General features: G+C 45.5%; 1 protein-coding gene across 2 annotated transcripts in view; it reads left to right on the plus strand.

The window, feature by feature from the left end:
- Positions 1-12,989, plus strand: part of prmt3 (protein arginine methyltransferase 3) — a 47,126-nt gene extending 34,137 nt beyond the window's left edge. For both annotated transcript variants that reach the window (XM_068573460.1, XM_068573470.1), the window contains exons 14-16: positions 4,374-4,424; positions 5,008-5,095; positions 12,739-12,989. In XM_068573460.1, the coding sequence (XP_068429561.1) occupies positions 4,374-4,424; positions 5,008-5,095; positions 12,739-12,848 (249 nt within the window). In that variant the 3' untranslated portion in view covers positions 12,849-12,989. The remainder of the gene's footprint in view (positions 1-4,373; positions 4,425-5,007; positions 5,096-12,738) is intronic.
- The last annotated feature ends 3,183 nt before the right edge of the window (positions 12,990-16,172 follow it).

The following is a 16,172-nucleotide window of genomic DNA, read 5'->3' on the forward strand; positions in this document are numbered from 1 at the left end:
GGCCACGCAGCTCGCTGCTGACACACAGCCGGGCGAAAGGGGAGCGATGATGAATTGCTCCCCTGTTGGTGTTATCCATGATGATAATTATTAATCCCCCCCCCCCGTCCCCGCTCTTCTCAGAGAATGGGGGCCGGAGAGCTGCAGTGTTGCAGAGCCGGCCTCCGTCAGGAAGCCCACTGTCATCACTTATCGCAGACAGAGCGGCGGCCCGAGGCTAAACGCTGATGAAAATGAAAAGCGTTCGTTCTGATTCGTCGTGTGTGCTGTGTGTGTTTTAAGTTTACCTCTCTTCTCCTTCTTGGACTCGTTGTTTGTCTCTCTCGCCTCTTTACGCCTCCCTTCCTCTCTTTCGTCCATCATCTGCTGGGAATCGGACGCCTTAATCTTTCTGGGGGATTGCAGAGAATTCTCACAATACAATTTAGTAACGGGGTTATGGTTTAAATGATCCTTTATTAATGGAACATTTCTTTTTTGAATGTAAGGCTGAGAGGGTGCGCGCGTTTGAATTTAAAGTTTCTGATCATTCAAGCGTCAAGACGACAACCAGAACCGTGTTCATGTTTTTGGGGGTTTTAAGTCAAATGTCGTTGTGTAATGTGAAAGCCGTTGCTCACAGCAGTGTTGTAGTCTTCCCCGAACCAAGTCCAAGTCCTGATGAAGGCCAGAGTGTCTCCAAACCAAGGCCAAGGCCAACTCAGGGCCAGATTGAGTCAAGAACATTACAATAACATGAGGAAAGTGCAAACTATATATCTTAAAAGATCCAAATTCCCATAAATCACCCACATAAAATACCTTTCACCTCTCTTATTGCTACATATATTTATGGCTGTCTGTGTATAAGTGTGCAGTGAGAAATGTCTCCTGTGAGCAATCACAGTGAGGATGTCAAGAAATGCATCAAGTCAATTTGTCGTGGTCTTGAGATAAAAACCTCTTTGTATGAGACGAGGCCTTCGAAAAAAGTGCCTTTTAGTCTTCAGAACGGTCTCGAGACCAAGACCAATCCCGTCTTTCAATCGGAGGGTCGGTGGTTCGAGCCCCAGCTCCACTAGTCCATGTCGTTGTGTTCTTGAGCAAGACACTTAACCCCTATTTACTCCCCGTTGCTGTGTCTACGGTGTATAGAGCAACATGTAAGTCGCTTAAAAGCGTCAGAAAAATGAAATGACAGCACTGGCTGGAGCTGCAGAACGTGATCACCAACTCTGACATTTTTAGCCTTTTTTAGCTCATTGTTTTGCTGACACGGCACATTTACTGTTCAGTTTCATCAAACAGGGTGCTGTTTTTAGCAAACAACCTCTGATGTGCACTGTGCACCAAACAGCAGACTAGGTTAGCAAATTAGCACTTACCAATAATTTACATTTGTTTCATGAAAAAAAAAATTGGGTTTTCAAAAGGTGGACATGAACATGACTGAATGTTGCTCTGCTTGATGAGTGTAGAGAGACTAAAAACATTTTCTTACACGTTGGTCACTTCAACTCAATAGGCATTGATGGGTCAAAGGCCGCGTATCAATCAATGTTTGAGAGATGGAGCTAAAAGAGAGCAAAAGTCAGAAACAAAATACAGAACATATTATACCTTTTTGAAGGTGTTTTGAAATAGTACCAAGTGAAGATAGCTGCAGCTGAACCCCCTTCTGCTGTTGAAGGACGGTTTATAGGTCCCATCTGGAGTGAAATTTTGAAAGTTTGTGTCTTAAAGCCATCATTAAGTTCTTTCAAAAGGCTCCAAGAAGTTTGAGGAACTCTCTTTCTTTCGGCCCCGTTTAAACCAGAGAGCATTAAAAGCCGGTGATCAGCTATCGGCTCCGTACAGTCATATGTGAGTCATCAAAGTATTTATTGCTTATTGCTTACACTTCCACATCTTTAGTGTTTTATACTTCTTCTTTTTTTTCAAAATGTGATTTTAATGGAGAAACGAGGCAACGAGCTTCTCCTGTTTTGTTTTTTTGTTCTTTGTATTTGCAAGTTTCACTCCGTGGCACACATTATAAATTGCCCGTATCGCTGCTGTGTGAAAGTTGCACAAACGGCAAAGTGACAATCAATCTCGCTTACGAGGCGTTGTCATCGGCGAGGCGCGTTGAGGATGATCTCTGCCTCCCCGGCGAGGAGGGGTGACTCCAGCTCCGCCTGACGAGTAATTACGACTAATTTCCTAATTACCTCGGTACCGAACGTCTCCTTGGCGTTCATTAGAAGCCATAATTGCATTGCGGTTGACATGCTCTTTTATCCACTTCGGGCTCTTTTCTTGGCGGTTTGGTTTGCGAGCTCGCGTTCCGCCCCCCGCCTGTCTGAGTCGATAAAGGTTGATTGAAGCCTCTGTGTGTCGGGGTGTGTTGGACACGGCTTCGGATAATCTCAGTCTGCATGTGTGTGTCTGCATCCATGTTTCTGAATGCGTGTGTTTGCATGTGTGTGTGTGAGAATGTATGTTCCTGCATGCGTGTGTCTGCATGCGTGTGTCTGCATGCGTGTGTCTGCATACGTGTTTCTGCATGCGTGTGTTTGCATGCATGTGTTTGCATGTGTGTGTGCGAATGTATGTTCCTGCATGTGTGTGTCTGCATCCATGTTTCTGAATGCGTGTGTTTGCATGTGTGTGTGTGAGAATGTATGTTCCTGCATGCGTGCGTCTGCATGCGTGCGTCTGCATGCGTGCGTCTGCATGCGTGCGTCTGCATGCGTGCGTCTGCATGCGTGTGTCTGCATGCGTGTGTCTGCATGCATGTGTCTGCAAACGTGTTTCTGCATGCGTGTGTTTGCACGCGTGTGTTTGCATGTGTGTGTGTCTGAATGTATGTTCCTGCATGTGTGTGCCTGCATGCATGTTTCTGAATGTATGTTTCTGCATGCGTGTGTCCACGTGTGTGTCCACATGTGTGTGTCTGCATGTGTGCGCTGTGTGTAGATGCATTATGAAAAAAATGATTGCTCTTAGGCTGTTTTTTTTTATAGAAGTGATTTAAATACAATTTGGGAGGCTTTTACAGAAGTGTGAACAGATGTTTAAAAAAAAAAAAAGTCAGTAAACCGTTCCCCCAGATTTATATTATATTACAGCCACGTTGCCTTTTCCTGCTGCTATGTCCTGTATGCTTTCCCCATGTCTGTTTTCCTGTCTCGACTGCCCTTCTTTCCTCCTGTTTCTCTCTCTCTCTCTCTCTCTCTCTCTCTCTCTCTCTCTCTCTCTCTCTCTCTCTCTCGCCCCCCTCTTCCATTGATTCGGCTCTTCTTTGTCTCAGAGAGCTGGCCTCCAAGTTGTCAGCTGCGTCAGGATTAAAAGCTATTAGTTCTGCATCATTGCCACTACAAGTGTGCTCCTGAGATTGATAGACTGCCTCTCTCTTCCTCCGGTGGGGGGAGAGAAATGGGAGGAAAACAAGCCTGGGGGTGGTTTTTACCTCACATATCTGACAGCGGTCACCTACAGGCACTCTGGACTCTCCCTTTAGTTTGTTGTCAATGTGTGAATTGGTGTTTACTTAGTTGTGTGTATAGCTCTCTGTAAATCAGCAAATGGTTTTTTTTTTTATTAAAAAGACTACATTAACATGCAGGCATTTTGTGAATTAGAAGTTCTTCGTTGGCTTGCCAAACTGCTATCTACATAACAATGGATTCCCTGGGAGCACAGATTTGTCAGTTGTCTAATTTCCTTTTCCCTTAGTGGGCGTTATTCAGATGAACACACACCTTCTCGTTCATTTGGACAAAAACAAAACACACACATTAGTATTTATTGTCGTGTACCCATTCCTCCTCTGTGCCGAGTGTTTTCACTTTGCTGTCACCGAAATAGCCGCCGTTGCTAATTTTAAGTAACAAGCCGGAATTCTTTTTTTTTTTTATCGTCAGCAAAAAATTGCCTCCGCATCGTTGGAGGCAACCACATTATTATTTTTTTTCTTCTTTTGTCCGATGACAAGTCTCCCAGATGAGGTTGTTGTTGACTCAGCCTCAAGGAGAAGCCCACTTGGGTTTGAGGGGAAGGACAGAGGTCGTATCAATACACACTCGCTGTAACAGAGGAGCCCATACAGTTCCCAAACCACACACACATACACAATGACATGTTACGCATGTCAAGCAAACTCCTCTAAATGTGTGTCCTAGCTAAGTACTGTGAAGATATCTGTAACTACTTGAACAGTAAATTGTGTTCCCAGTGTGGTTTTTACTGCCTTGTTCCTCAAACTCATTCATTATTTTTACTCATTAAAAACCCCGGAGACTTTACGCAGCCTCTCTCGGCACCGCCATGTCAAAGAGTTGCAGCGTAGTCAAACAAACGTCGGGGTTTATCGCTCTGTCACATTCTAACACGCCCCTCATATTTCATTGCAGGCAATTGTCGGCTACTTTGACATTTTCTTCGACAAAGGCTGCGGCAACAAGGTAAGCGGCGGCGGCAACGGCCGAGCCATTTAACGGAAACTCAATTATGTTCACGCTTTGGCGTGTTCCTCCTCCCCGAGGCGTTCGCCGGCAATCGACGGGCGTCCTAGCCGACTGCTGATATAAGCACTTAACCAGCAGAGCCGGCCAGTTGGAACAGCCGATTGCCAAGCTCTGTGAGCAGCGTGGACACGCCTCGTGATCCCACTTCCTATTCGTACCTGAGACTCAAAGAAGGAGAAGTTATTGTGCAGCTTTATTTGAATCCAAACAAGACTCTTACAGAAACCTCTAGTAGGTTTTTTTGTGTGTTTTTGAGATTGTGACACTTGTGTTTTGACTCCTTCCAGATTTATTGATTGCTCTTTTCCATAACTAAAGCGCAAGGACTCGCATTAAGTAACGAGCATGTGAATAGCTTGGTTTCCCATTTAGGCTCAAATTAAGGCCCATTGCTTTTGTGTTTTATTAAAAAAATGATAGATTTTCACGAAAGAAACATCTAAAAGTTGTTTAGCTTTTCCTTGTAAGGAGCATCGGTTTGTGATGCTTATGCTCGTTTTCTCTCTCCACGTATTATCAGGTGATGTTCTCCACGGGTCCTCTGGCCACAAAGACGCACTGGAAACAGACAGTCTTCCTCCTGGAGAGGCCTGTCTCTGTCCAAGCAGGTCAGTGAGACACACACACACACACACACACACACAGCTACAGTGTACCGTGAGGTTTTCTACTTCAGCTCTGACGTAGCGAAAGCGTTTACACGACTGGTTAAGTTTCCGTCTTGTAATTCCAGGTTTTTGCGTCGTTCGGGTCTATTTTCTCTCTCATGGTTTTTATTTGCCTCTGTGGCGGCGTCGCAGCGAGCCGCGGCAGGTAATCTGTCTGCGGTGGAGATGTAGTCGGGCTGGTTGACACCGCCGTTATCTGTCACCCGCGGAGACAGCGAGGGATCAAAACAAATCACACGCGGCCATCGAGAGGCGGCGTGTAAAACTTCATCTGATAGCCCCGGTTGTCGTGCCGCGCTACAAGGGCGGCGCTTTGTAACTGACCAGTGGACCTTTAGGAGAAGCGGCGCGTCAGCAGATTTCAAGTATTCGGTGTGGATGTTCTTTTGAAGTCTGCAGGTTCAAACTCCAGCAAACACGACGGAGCATCCGTCAATTCTGTTGTTGGTCTGTGGAGAGAATGTATTCAACCGGCCGTGAACGCTTTAGTAAACTTTCACTTTCTTAACAAAATATCAACTTGGAACAAGAAAATATCTCAAAAACTTTGTCATATGGACATACTTAGTGAAGTATCTGATAAAGTACAGCATGTAAAATCACCAGCCGATGTCTAACACAGTGGACATCATCTTTAAACGATGTTAAAGAGCACGTTTAATGCAAGGAATTGCACACTTCTCGTCTTACCACTAAAATAATATATTCCACTTCCCATTAGGAATAAAAATAAAAAAAACACCTTTTCTTAATTATATACACTGAAAGGTTTTGCTGCCACACCATCAAACACGCCACGCTCATTAAGGGCAAATATCTAGTTGTTCAATGCTGATTACGGAGAAAAAAACAAAAGACTCTTCTTTAGTCTTGTGATTGCGCAATATCGTCACCGTCCACGGCGTCCGCAAGAAGCATGAAACTTGTTTGACATGTCTAGGATGCCTTTGTTAGATGGATAAAACTATTTAATGGACATCACTAAGTCCTCTCAACTTGTGCTACTGCTATGCTTTAAGCATGTACTGTTGCTGTTTAGCAGAAGTTGCTCAGAGAGTCTTTAATAGGAAGGCAACGTGAAAAAGTCACATCAGCATCTAGTCCTGACTTTTCAGCTTCGACACCATCTCATAAGTGCATCACCGTGCTGGAGCATTGGACCCAGGAAGCACCAGTCTGACAGATTTTTAGATCAGAAAAAGGTCAAAGCTTTGATAAACTAGAAACCGAACAAAACTCCATTGCTATTGGTCCTGCGGTACTGAATCAGCAACCGTGTATAATGACCACCTTCTCTGTTACATCAGTCCACACGCCGTGAGAGAGTCTGTGTGCGTTGCTGCTGTTCGCTCGAGGCCGTTATCATAATGGGAATCGCAGATGCGTCCGCTGATGTGGGGACGGATGAGCCCGGGCAGCGGCCGTCCACTCGCTGACCAGATATTGGATGTGTGGAGCGTGCTGTAATAAACGACCTGCGGCGCCGCTCGATGTCCGGCGGGGCCCTCCCCTCCCCTCCCCCGAGCCACGCTCAAGCCGGTGATGATAAGAAAACAGCCCAAAACCTTCTGACGGCACTCAAAACCGCTTATCGCCGCGCTCCATCGGGGTCAGATAAAACGCAGCCGAGCGCGAGAGCTGACGACGACAGAACGCTAACGCGGGACAGAAGTAGACGCGCGTGGCGTTTGGTTATCTCCGGCGCGGCGCGTCAGGCTCGCGCTCCCCCGTGTCACTCGCAGCAGAGCGGAGAAACCTAATGAACGCAGATGTGCGGGGCTCGAGGGGCCACTGAAGGGCCTGATGGACGTGGAACGTATGCTGTGGCCTTTACAGTCCCAACGCGGAGCAGAGGAACACAGTTGAAGATTTTGATGACCCCCACGACCCTTAAAACTCACTTTGCGTTTCAACTCATCGTGAAATAATTTCCTGTTTCTGCAGTGTAAAAAAAACAAAACATGGTACGTCTTGCATAGATTTTTTGGTCTTTTCATACTTTAACAGCATCGCAAATACTGTCGAGAGATGGAGGAAGTAGGACCCGAACGCCTGAGAACAGTTCAAAGAATATTTAATTCCAACAAAAAAAAAGGAAAAGGGTTCTCAAAAACAGACCAGATTCCCACAGACCGGAAGTAAAAAAAACCACCCAAGGGACAGGACCACACAGGATGCGTTACACAGTACGAACCGACAAGGAGACAAACGGTTTAAATACAAGATGAGGTAACGAGACACAGGTGGACACAACGAGGGCAGCACAGGTGCAGACAATCCACAATCAAGGACCAGGTGGACAGACAATCACCAGGGCAGGAAGTGCAGAGACACAGAGGACACAAGACTACAAAATAAAACAGGAAACTACAAATCATGACACATATGTTCACCCTCGTGGTCAGCGGAGGAGGCGGGGTTAAAGATGGGTGGGCGGGTTGAATGATCACATGACTTTCACCCCCAGACGCCGCCGTTTGCGTGAAACTTAACGTGAACGTAGACTTATTTATGTGTCTGTTTGTAACCTAAATTACGTAAAAAAGAATATTTTGAGCCAAAGAAAAATGATTTTGTTACATTCTCACCCTCTCTCTCTCTCTCTCTCTCTCTCTACCCCCACTGCCTTCCTAATGTAATGTGTAGGAGACAGTGCTGCAAACTTGTGCACCACGTACACACAATTTAAAACAGATTTCTCCCTCCACTCCCTTACGCTCTCTGTCGCTCTCTGTCTTTGTGAACTGTGCGCCTCCTCCTGCAGCCAGCAGAGCGTCCGGGCTCTCGGGGTTACTCGAGGGCGCAGTGACAAATCGCAGCATTAGCCGAGAGACACGAGGCGGCGGCGGCGGCGGCACACAACGCCGAAGCTCTCGGCTTAAAACCGACGTCGAAGTCTGTAAAGAGCCCCGCTCGGCCCGTGTGCTTCCTACGTGGGCCGCCGCGCCGCCACGTGCGAGGAGGACAAGTTTATACGAAGAACAAAACGGAGGAGGAGGAAGAAGAGGGCGAGTTGAGGGAGTGAGCGGCGTGTTATTGATGAGCTCGCTCCACCCCGGCACCCTGACGGTCCCCAGCCTCCTCCAGGGGCCGTAAAACAGAAATTGAGTTTTTAACAGCATTCCGGCTGCCTGCTAGACTCCTATGGTGTACTTTATACCACACACACACACACACACACACACACACACACACACTGTTCCTTCACACACTCAAATTCACAAGAGTACTTGAATGCTTCTATACTAAACTCCCCTCCGGCTGGAAGAGAAAACTTCCTAAAGTCACCTTGAAGATCACAAAACTCTTTCATTCACTCTTACACACACACACACACACACACACACACAGTGGCCTCTCCTCCTGGGTGTTGACTGAGAAGCACATTGGGCTGTGATCGGCTGCAGCGAGGGGTCGGGGCATAAACATCCAGCGGTTGCTTTTAATACCGACTGTGTCCGTGGTGATTCATCACGGCGAGAGAGCCAATCCCATTTGATGTGTGTTTTGTACGAGTGTGTGCAGCAGTAATTAACTCGGAGGCTGCGCTTCTGTGGGCGGCGCCGGCAGGAAAGACAGAGAGAGAGAGAGAGAGAGAGAGAGAGAGAGAGGAGAGAGAGAAGGCTCGCACGCAGCAGGCCGGAACAAAACATCCCCACGAATCCTCGCGGCTGGCAGCGTAATAAATTAAACAGCGAATCATTTGTCACGCTCCGGTGTGTTTGTGTAGCTCGAGTATTGAAGAGGAGGGGTCCACGGCGTTACCTCCTTAATGTACCCAGAGAAAGGAGGTCACTTGTTTTTATTTTGTGTTATTATTTGCAAGAAATGTCCCATGATCCTCCAGGCCAGGCTCTGGCCTGGTTACCCCCCACACAAGGGGTGTTTGCTCCTATCAGGACTCTCATTGGACAGAAGGGGGTGTTTTTTTTGTTTTTTGTTCCCACCCACTTTCACGAGTCTCCGCCTCCGTCCCGAGTGGCGTTGGAGCTGTTCTAGATCTCCTGCTCTCCCTTACCTGTCCCTCACCTGTCCTGCCCGGCTCACCTCCATCCGCCGCTCGTTTTAGACTCTGGAGGTCCTCGAGCCGGTACAAAAAAAAAAAAGAATATAAAAATGTGGCTGACATTTTTGCAAAATCCTGAAGTTAACCCGTTAACTGTGGAACCAATTTTGGCTCCAGACCTCTTTTACCCCTGCGTTTGAGTTGTCGTAGGAACCCCAAATTAATTCCAATACTTGTGTTTATTGTATGTATTTGTTCAGCAAAGTCTTCAGAAAAAAATGTATATCTGCAAAAAAGTATCAACATCCAGCATAATGTAAGCCAGATTCCCCCAAAATGCCTCCTTGAGCGATCAATAAGACACCTTTTTGGAAAGATTAGGACCTAAAGAATCAGAATCTGCAACAACAATCACAATAAAACAAAGTCTTGGCCTGTTAGGAAGGAGTTTTAGTCAAAAAAAACTGTTGTTTATTTCAAAAATGAAAATATTACATATTTTAAGCCAACAGATTGTCTGAATGAGGCATGTTGACACTTAAAATGGCCGCGGGAGGATTTTCACACGATTTCTAAAAGGTTGAAAACATCAGAGAATTTTAGTTTTCTTGTGAAAATCAGTTACCAATGAATAAAGAGCGTTAGCATTAAAGTAGCTCAGCTCAGTCCACACATGCCCTCGCTGCACACTCTGCAGGAACGCCAGTTCAAATGCTTCAAATGTAGATGGCAGCAGTTTAAATGAACCACTAATGCGAGCCGTGTATTTCCTGTGTAATTTCATGGGGGAGAGGCCGCGTCGGGCAGTGCCTAACGACGCTGGCATGTTGATGTACGACATCGCGGGCGGAAAAAAAAAAAGCCCGGCTCCGTTCTCCGGCTCATTTCCACACATGGTTAACTCTTCCTCGCCGGCATCTGAGTGGCCAGTTTGCTGAAGCCTCCTCCTCCGCGGGGAGTTTGGTCTGACTGATTACAGCCGAGTCTGAACAGACGATACTTAATGTGAAACACGAGGGGTTCGTGGGACACGTTGTGGATAGACGTCTTTTGGTCCCACACCTCTTTTTCTTTTTTCTTTCAAAGGTCAAGCAATTATTCTTTTAACCTTTTATCAGCCTTTTACTAACTTCCTACCACGTCCTATGAGCACCAGCTTCTGTTGCTGTTCCCAGACCAGCTCTGTGCGACGTCGAGGCTCCTTGTGTCTGCTTTTTTGGGGGCATCTTCCACATCACCGGTGCCCATGTGACCTTTTCTATGTCGTGGAGGTCACGCAGCATCTTTTACAGTCATCTTATGGCCGTCGTCTTTTGCTAGCATTGCAACATTTCTCTCATTTAGCTTCAGTTGCCAGCGTGTTTTGCCAGTTTACAAGAAATCCAGAAATCCATCAGGCTGAGACAGTTTTTTCAGCACTTGTGCACATACATTTGGGTACCTGGAGTATCTACAAAATGGGAGGGCGAGTTGAGCAGCAACAACACCGCTTTCGCTTGTTTATGATTAAATACGACAAATGTAATGTAAAAAACTGTAACACAAACAGCATTTCACACACCAGACGCACATAACCCTCTGTGGGAAAGGGGTCATCAGTAAATCCTGAGATTCTAGCTTCACTGACCAATCACAGCGCATGAATGGTCACGAATCACAACGTCCATAATGCTAGCAGATATTAACGCTAGCTAGCTGGCCGTTAGCCTGTTGTTTAACGCACTACTCGAGCGTAGAGGAACGAAAGGGGAAATCTGATTGGATGAGCTATACGTAACCAGCTGTCAGACAAGACAGAAAAGAAGCTAATAGGGAAAAATAACTACAATAGATGTTGTGTATTTGTGAAAAACAATAAAATCATAAAACATAGAAGGCTTAGCGGGCCCTGACGGCCCCGCCGCTGTATTCAGCCCCCAAGATCTGTCGTGTTCAGCTCTCGCTCCTTTGTTACACTCTGGTTTGGGTCCGAAGCGCCCGCGGCGGTGGAGCGGCGCCCGGGAGCGGCGCCAGCAGCAAAAAAGACTGACGGTGACAGCGGCGTTGGCATGGTAACGAGTGAGACGTGACAGCGGGTGATGGCGAAAAAACGCTTCGGTGGGGGAAAAGCGCCACGGTCAGCATTTTCTCTCCTCTAACCTCCAGCAATGAGAGAGTGTGTGTGTGTGCGTGTGTGTGTGTGTGCTTGTTTGCTGTGTGGGTGAACATTCATTTACCTCCAGCAGTCAAACGTGAAGTTAATCAGAGTGATTACGCGTCGTAATCCTCGGCGTCCTCGTCCCGGCCTCCCGGTCGTACTCGAGCCGCGCATCCTCTCTCTCTTTCTTGCCCGCCATCTGGAGATTTCCACGCGTCTGCACGCGCTCCTCGCGCCCCATCTCACTTATTAACATACATTAAACCACATTGCCTTCACGCACTTCATCACTTCTTTAAGCGCCGGTGAGTTCCTGCAGAGGCCCGAGCTCTCTGAGCTGCCGCGGGGCGTCGGGAGGATCTCTTGTCCTGCGACGAGCGGTTATTCGTTGGCTGTTTTGTCAGGAAAACGCTGATGGAGCTCGTCTGCCTTGTTTGTGTTTTTTTTAATAGTCCCATATAAAGGCGAAGGCGTTACGGTCATGATATACACGCGGGGTCGGTTATCGGACGGAAATCCAATGGACAACAGTTTTATTTACTTTCTCTTCAGGTGAAGAAAAACTACGTCCAGAAACAATCCATGCCAGCGCAAGGAGAGAAAAACAAAAGAACAAAAACAGTTATTAGTTTATTTGGGAGTCCATGGTATTGCAGCCTTAAATACTCATTTATTGTGGTTTGATATTGAGACTTAAACACAGCTACTGGATGTCTTTATATAGCATATGTACAGTAACATGGAATAAAATACTCAGTCAGTTCATAGTTGTTGTTTTTTTCTCCCGTCAGGCCGGCGTTCAGCATCTGTGGCCCTTGTTTTTTCCCGTTGGCGCTCGTCGTTCCTTGTTGGTGGCTTTTTTGTGCGACTCAGCATGTTCAATTGGTGATGGAGCCCGTCGGGGAGAGACCGCCGCTCTGATTGGCTCTTCAGTTTAAGCAAACCCACTGGGTGAGAAGAGAAAAAGGAAGCGAGGAAAAGCGAGCAGGCGACTTGAGCCCAGAGGACACGCGAACATGTGTGTTTATCGTAACAGCAGTCGGAGGTCTTCTGGTGTAAAAGATTGAGGAGCACAGAATATCGCCACCTGCTGGTGTGGAGAGTTGTCGCAGCAGTCTGGCTCCGTCGCCGCTAGTTCTTTGGTGACTCTTTGGTGTGTCCGTGCCGTTGTAACAACCTTTTTGAGTCCATCTCTGCGCTTTTCTAGTAAGTCTTCACATTTTTCTTTGCACTCGAACGTTCGATCGATGTTCGCCAAGTCTTTTGAGAAACCTTGGCGAGAGAGTTGACCTTTTGACCTCACCGACGTGACAATTTCTTGCCGGAAGTAGAGATTTAATTTGTCGTCCTCTCACCTCTCACACACAGAGGAGGGCGGGCTCTCCCGGCTCCGTTGTAAAAGAAACTGTGCATTGATGTTGGTATTTCTCTTTTCTTCAGGGGAGGAGCTCCGGGGAAAGATCACCGTGCGGAAAAACAGGAAAGACCCTCGCTCGCTGTGGGTCACCTTTGACCTCGGAGACAGGAAGCAGACGTACAGCCTGCAATAACAAACAGAGCTAACAGAGCCCACTTTTTAATGGACCAGTCCTGTCTTCTCAAAGCGGGAACAGGTGGAAGTTAAACACTTGATTTTGATGTTTAGGATTGTTTCTGTGCCTTGTAATACAAATAAAACAAATACATTTCAACTCTGTTCTCCTTGTGAGTGTGTTCAATGAAGCATAAGTGAACATAATTCAATATTCATACTCCTGAAAAGGAGCGTTTATAGATGTTCAAGGTTGTTTCAAGGTCACAATGCAGCCAAGTCAGTTTCTTTTATACTGCCCAATATCACGAATCATAAATTTACCTTTGTGGATCCCCACAGCACACGACAACCTCTCACCTCTCTGACCCTCGCTTGTATATAAGCCACATATGTAACCCAGAGGTCTGAAAATCCTTCACTTTTAATTGCACCTTCGCTCCGATGTAACATTAATAAAACACCTTTACCTCGAGGTTCAGACCTCGTTCATCATGCACCGTTACGCTCACGCGTCTCCCGTCTGATCAAAAGTCCAACAAAAGAAAGAAAAGCTCCGTTGAGGAGATTGTGTGTCCTTGCCCAGTATTTCTCTTAATGTCCCTTCAAATCCTCCTTACATACTTTGAGCTGCGTGAGATCTCACCGGGGACGTCGTCCATCTTCCAGGAGTTTACTGGGACAATGCGAAATGAATTTCCAACTTTAAAAGGGATGACTGAAGCCTCTTTACAGGCTTCATTAAGCAGCTCTGGTTACAATTAAACTTTTTTTTTTCGTTCTTTCTTCCTCCTCCTGTCTGAGATGATGAATCCTGGACTGTGAGATAGTGGTATGTGAGGAGGAGGAGGAGGAGGAGCAGATTGAGGGGCTGACTGTCATATTGGTGATTTTACAGTTTCCTCCTCTGATGTATGTCCACAGCTTCTCTGTGCTCTCTGATATATATGAGAACAAATAGGACGTACTCTCACAGGAACAGCCTTTTCTCTTCTGGAATAAGAAACGCTGAAACTGTTGATTTCTTTTTTTGTGGTGCTTGAAGCTTCTAAAAGTGCTTTTAATTAAGAAGCTGCCTTTGTTAAGAATTAAGTTATTTAAGTTCATTGTCATCCATCCTGAGCCACTTAATGAAAGACTAGAGCTCATCATGGTGTCTATTTTCATCTAGGTTTATTCTCATATTTATTATTGATCATATAAAAAGTCTAAATAGTTGATTTTTGTGTGTTTATGTCTTTTTTGTGGCTTTTCTTCAGAATTTGTTTAAGATCTTTGGGGTGAAACATGTTGTCTGTAATTAAAAAAGAAGAAAAAACACCTTTTAAGGAATTTCTTTAAAAAAAAGAAAAACACCTTAAAGTGTGAGGCTCCATCAGCCAGGACTGATGATGATGATGATGATGATGAGCAGTGGGCCCCTGGGTGACCTCCTCGCGCGCAGTCACTTATTCAGAGGGATGCTGCTTCTTATCAGCCAGGCTACAGACAGTGGGAGTGATCAATTCATTACGCGCGCGCGTGTAAATAACGAGCGCGAGGAGAAACCCCTCCGCGCCAGCTCACTCTGTGATCAGTCCCCACATCATTAAACACAAAAAAATAATCCAAAAATGGGAACCAAAATCAAGAAACCATAGAGCCTTTTTATGAAACAACGTTTTACAACCACTGATTTGGACATTCCGGTACAAAGAACCAGTCACGTGATCTTTATTTAGCTGCACGTGAGCAAAGCTCTGCAAAACCATGTAGCTTCCTGCAATGAAACACGAGAATCTAAACTGTGTGCGTGTGTGTGTGTGTGTGTGTGTGTGTGTGTGTGTGTGTGTGTGTGTGTGTGTGTGTGTGTGTGTGTGTGCGCGCGCGCGCGCGCTCAGAGGACTCTTGGAGACGAGCAGAAATCAATTACAATTATTCTCTGTTGACAATGTAATTAAACTCCAGGCGGCGGTTAATTCTCCCGCGGGTAACCGACGGCCCAGACTGCACTGCGCGTGTCCCGGGGTAACCACCGCTGAGAGCCATCGGGAGACTGCCTCAAACCCCCATCGGCTGTCGTGAACTCCGCGCAACGGGCTCCCAGTACAGCAGACCAGTGCGCTGGCCGCTTTGTTTCAGTGAGCATGCAGAGAAACACCCAGATTTGGATTAAAGATCATCATCTTAAATTCATTTTATTTAAGTTGATCTCTTGGTTTATAAAAAACAACAACACAGGCCCATGTGGTAAATATAGTGAACAATATACAGATTTTTTTTTATTGTATTGTATAAAATGTATGTTTTAATGTGAGGCATTTAACCTGCCTTCTACTGCGGTGTGGCATAAAAAATATTATTTTAGATAATAAATTTAAAAAAAAACACTAATTAAATAATCTAATATATTATTACAAAAATGACATTCCACCATGGGTGTTTTTTAATTTATATATATATATATATATATATATATATATATATATATATATATATATATATATATATATATATATATATATATATATATAATTTACCCACAGGCCTGTTTAGTTTGACTGTCGCCTGTAACATAGCTAGCTAAACAACGTGGTTGCTAAGCAACTAATGGGGCTATAATTGGACTGTCAGGTCTGAGCGTCCATGTTGTTGCCTCAACCAATCAGAGACGACCTGAACGATTCCCCTTTAAAAAAATATGTGAACGCTGCTGCAAAGTGTCAAAATGAAATACTCACTGTATTTCCTGTGTGTGTGTGTGTGTGTGTGTGTGTGTGTGTGTGTGTGTGTGTGTGTGTGTGTGTGTTCTGCATGAGGCCTCGTGTTCATAAAGACCATATTTAAAGTGATCCTTAATTGATGAGACACACGAGGTCGCTCTGTGTCTTTGAGTATTTTAAGAAACTCCCACTCGGGACTTTCATATCCGTGTAAAAAAAGGGAGACTTGGAGGATGTTATGTGCGCAATGCAGTGTTTTCAAATCTATGGCACCTTTTTTCCTTCTCTTCTCTTCTTCTCCTTCTCCCCTCCACTGTCACTGCTTCCAGTCCAGCTCCAGTGGTTCGCCCTGACACACGTGATTTAAAAAAAAGAAGAAAAAAAGAAAAGAAAGAGGCCTTGTCTCTTGCGTAAGACTTTAACAAATGAGTAGCTTCATAAAGACCTCGCCCACTTCTTTTTGTTTTTTTTGTTTTACTTGATCAATGCTATCGGTGACGCACGAGGGGACGTAAAGAGCCTTGAGCGCGTAAAACCCTTCAAATGTAAAACAAATGTACATAGTTCACACCATTTACAGCACATTGTCTTTTAAATGATCTTTCAAAACTCTAATGTACATCTAAAACTAAAATGTATGC

This window comes from Clinocottus analis, unplaced genomic scaffold (assembly GCF_023055335.1).
Source record: "Clinocottus analis isolate CAN_PGR_092001 unplaced genomic scaffold, fCliAna1.0.p SCAF_1, whole genome shotgun sequence".
NCBI lineage: Eukaryota > Metazoa > Chordata > Actinopteri > Perciformes > Cottidae > Clinocottus > Clinocottus analis.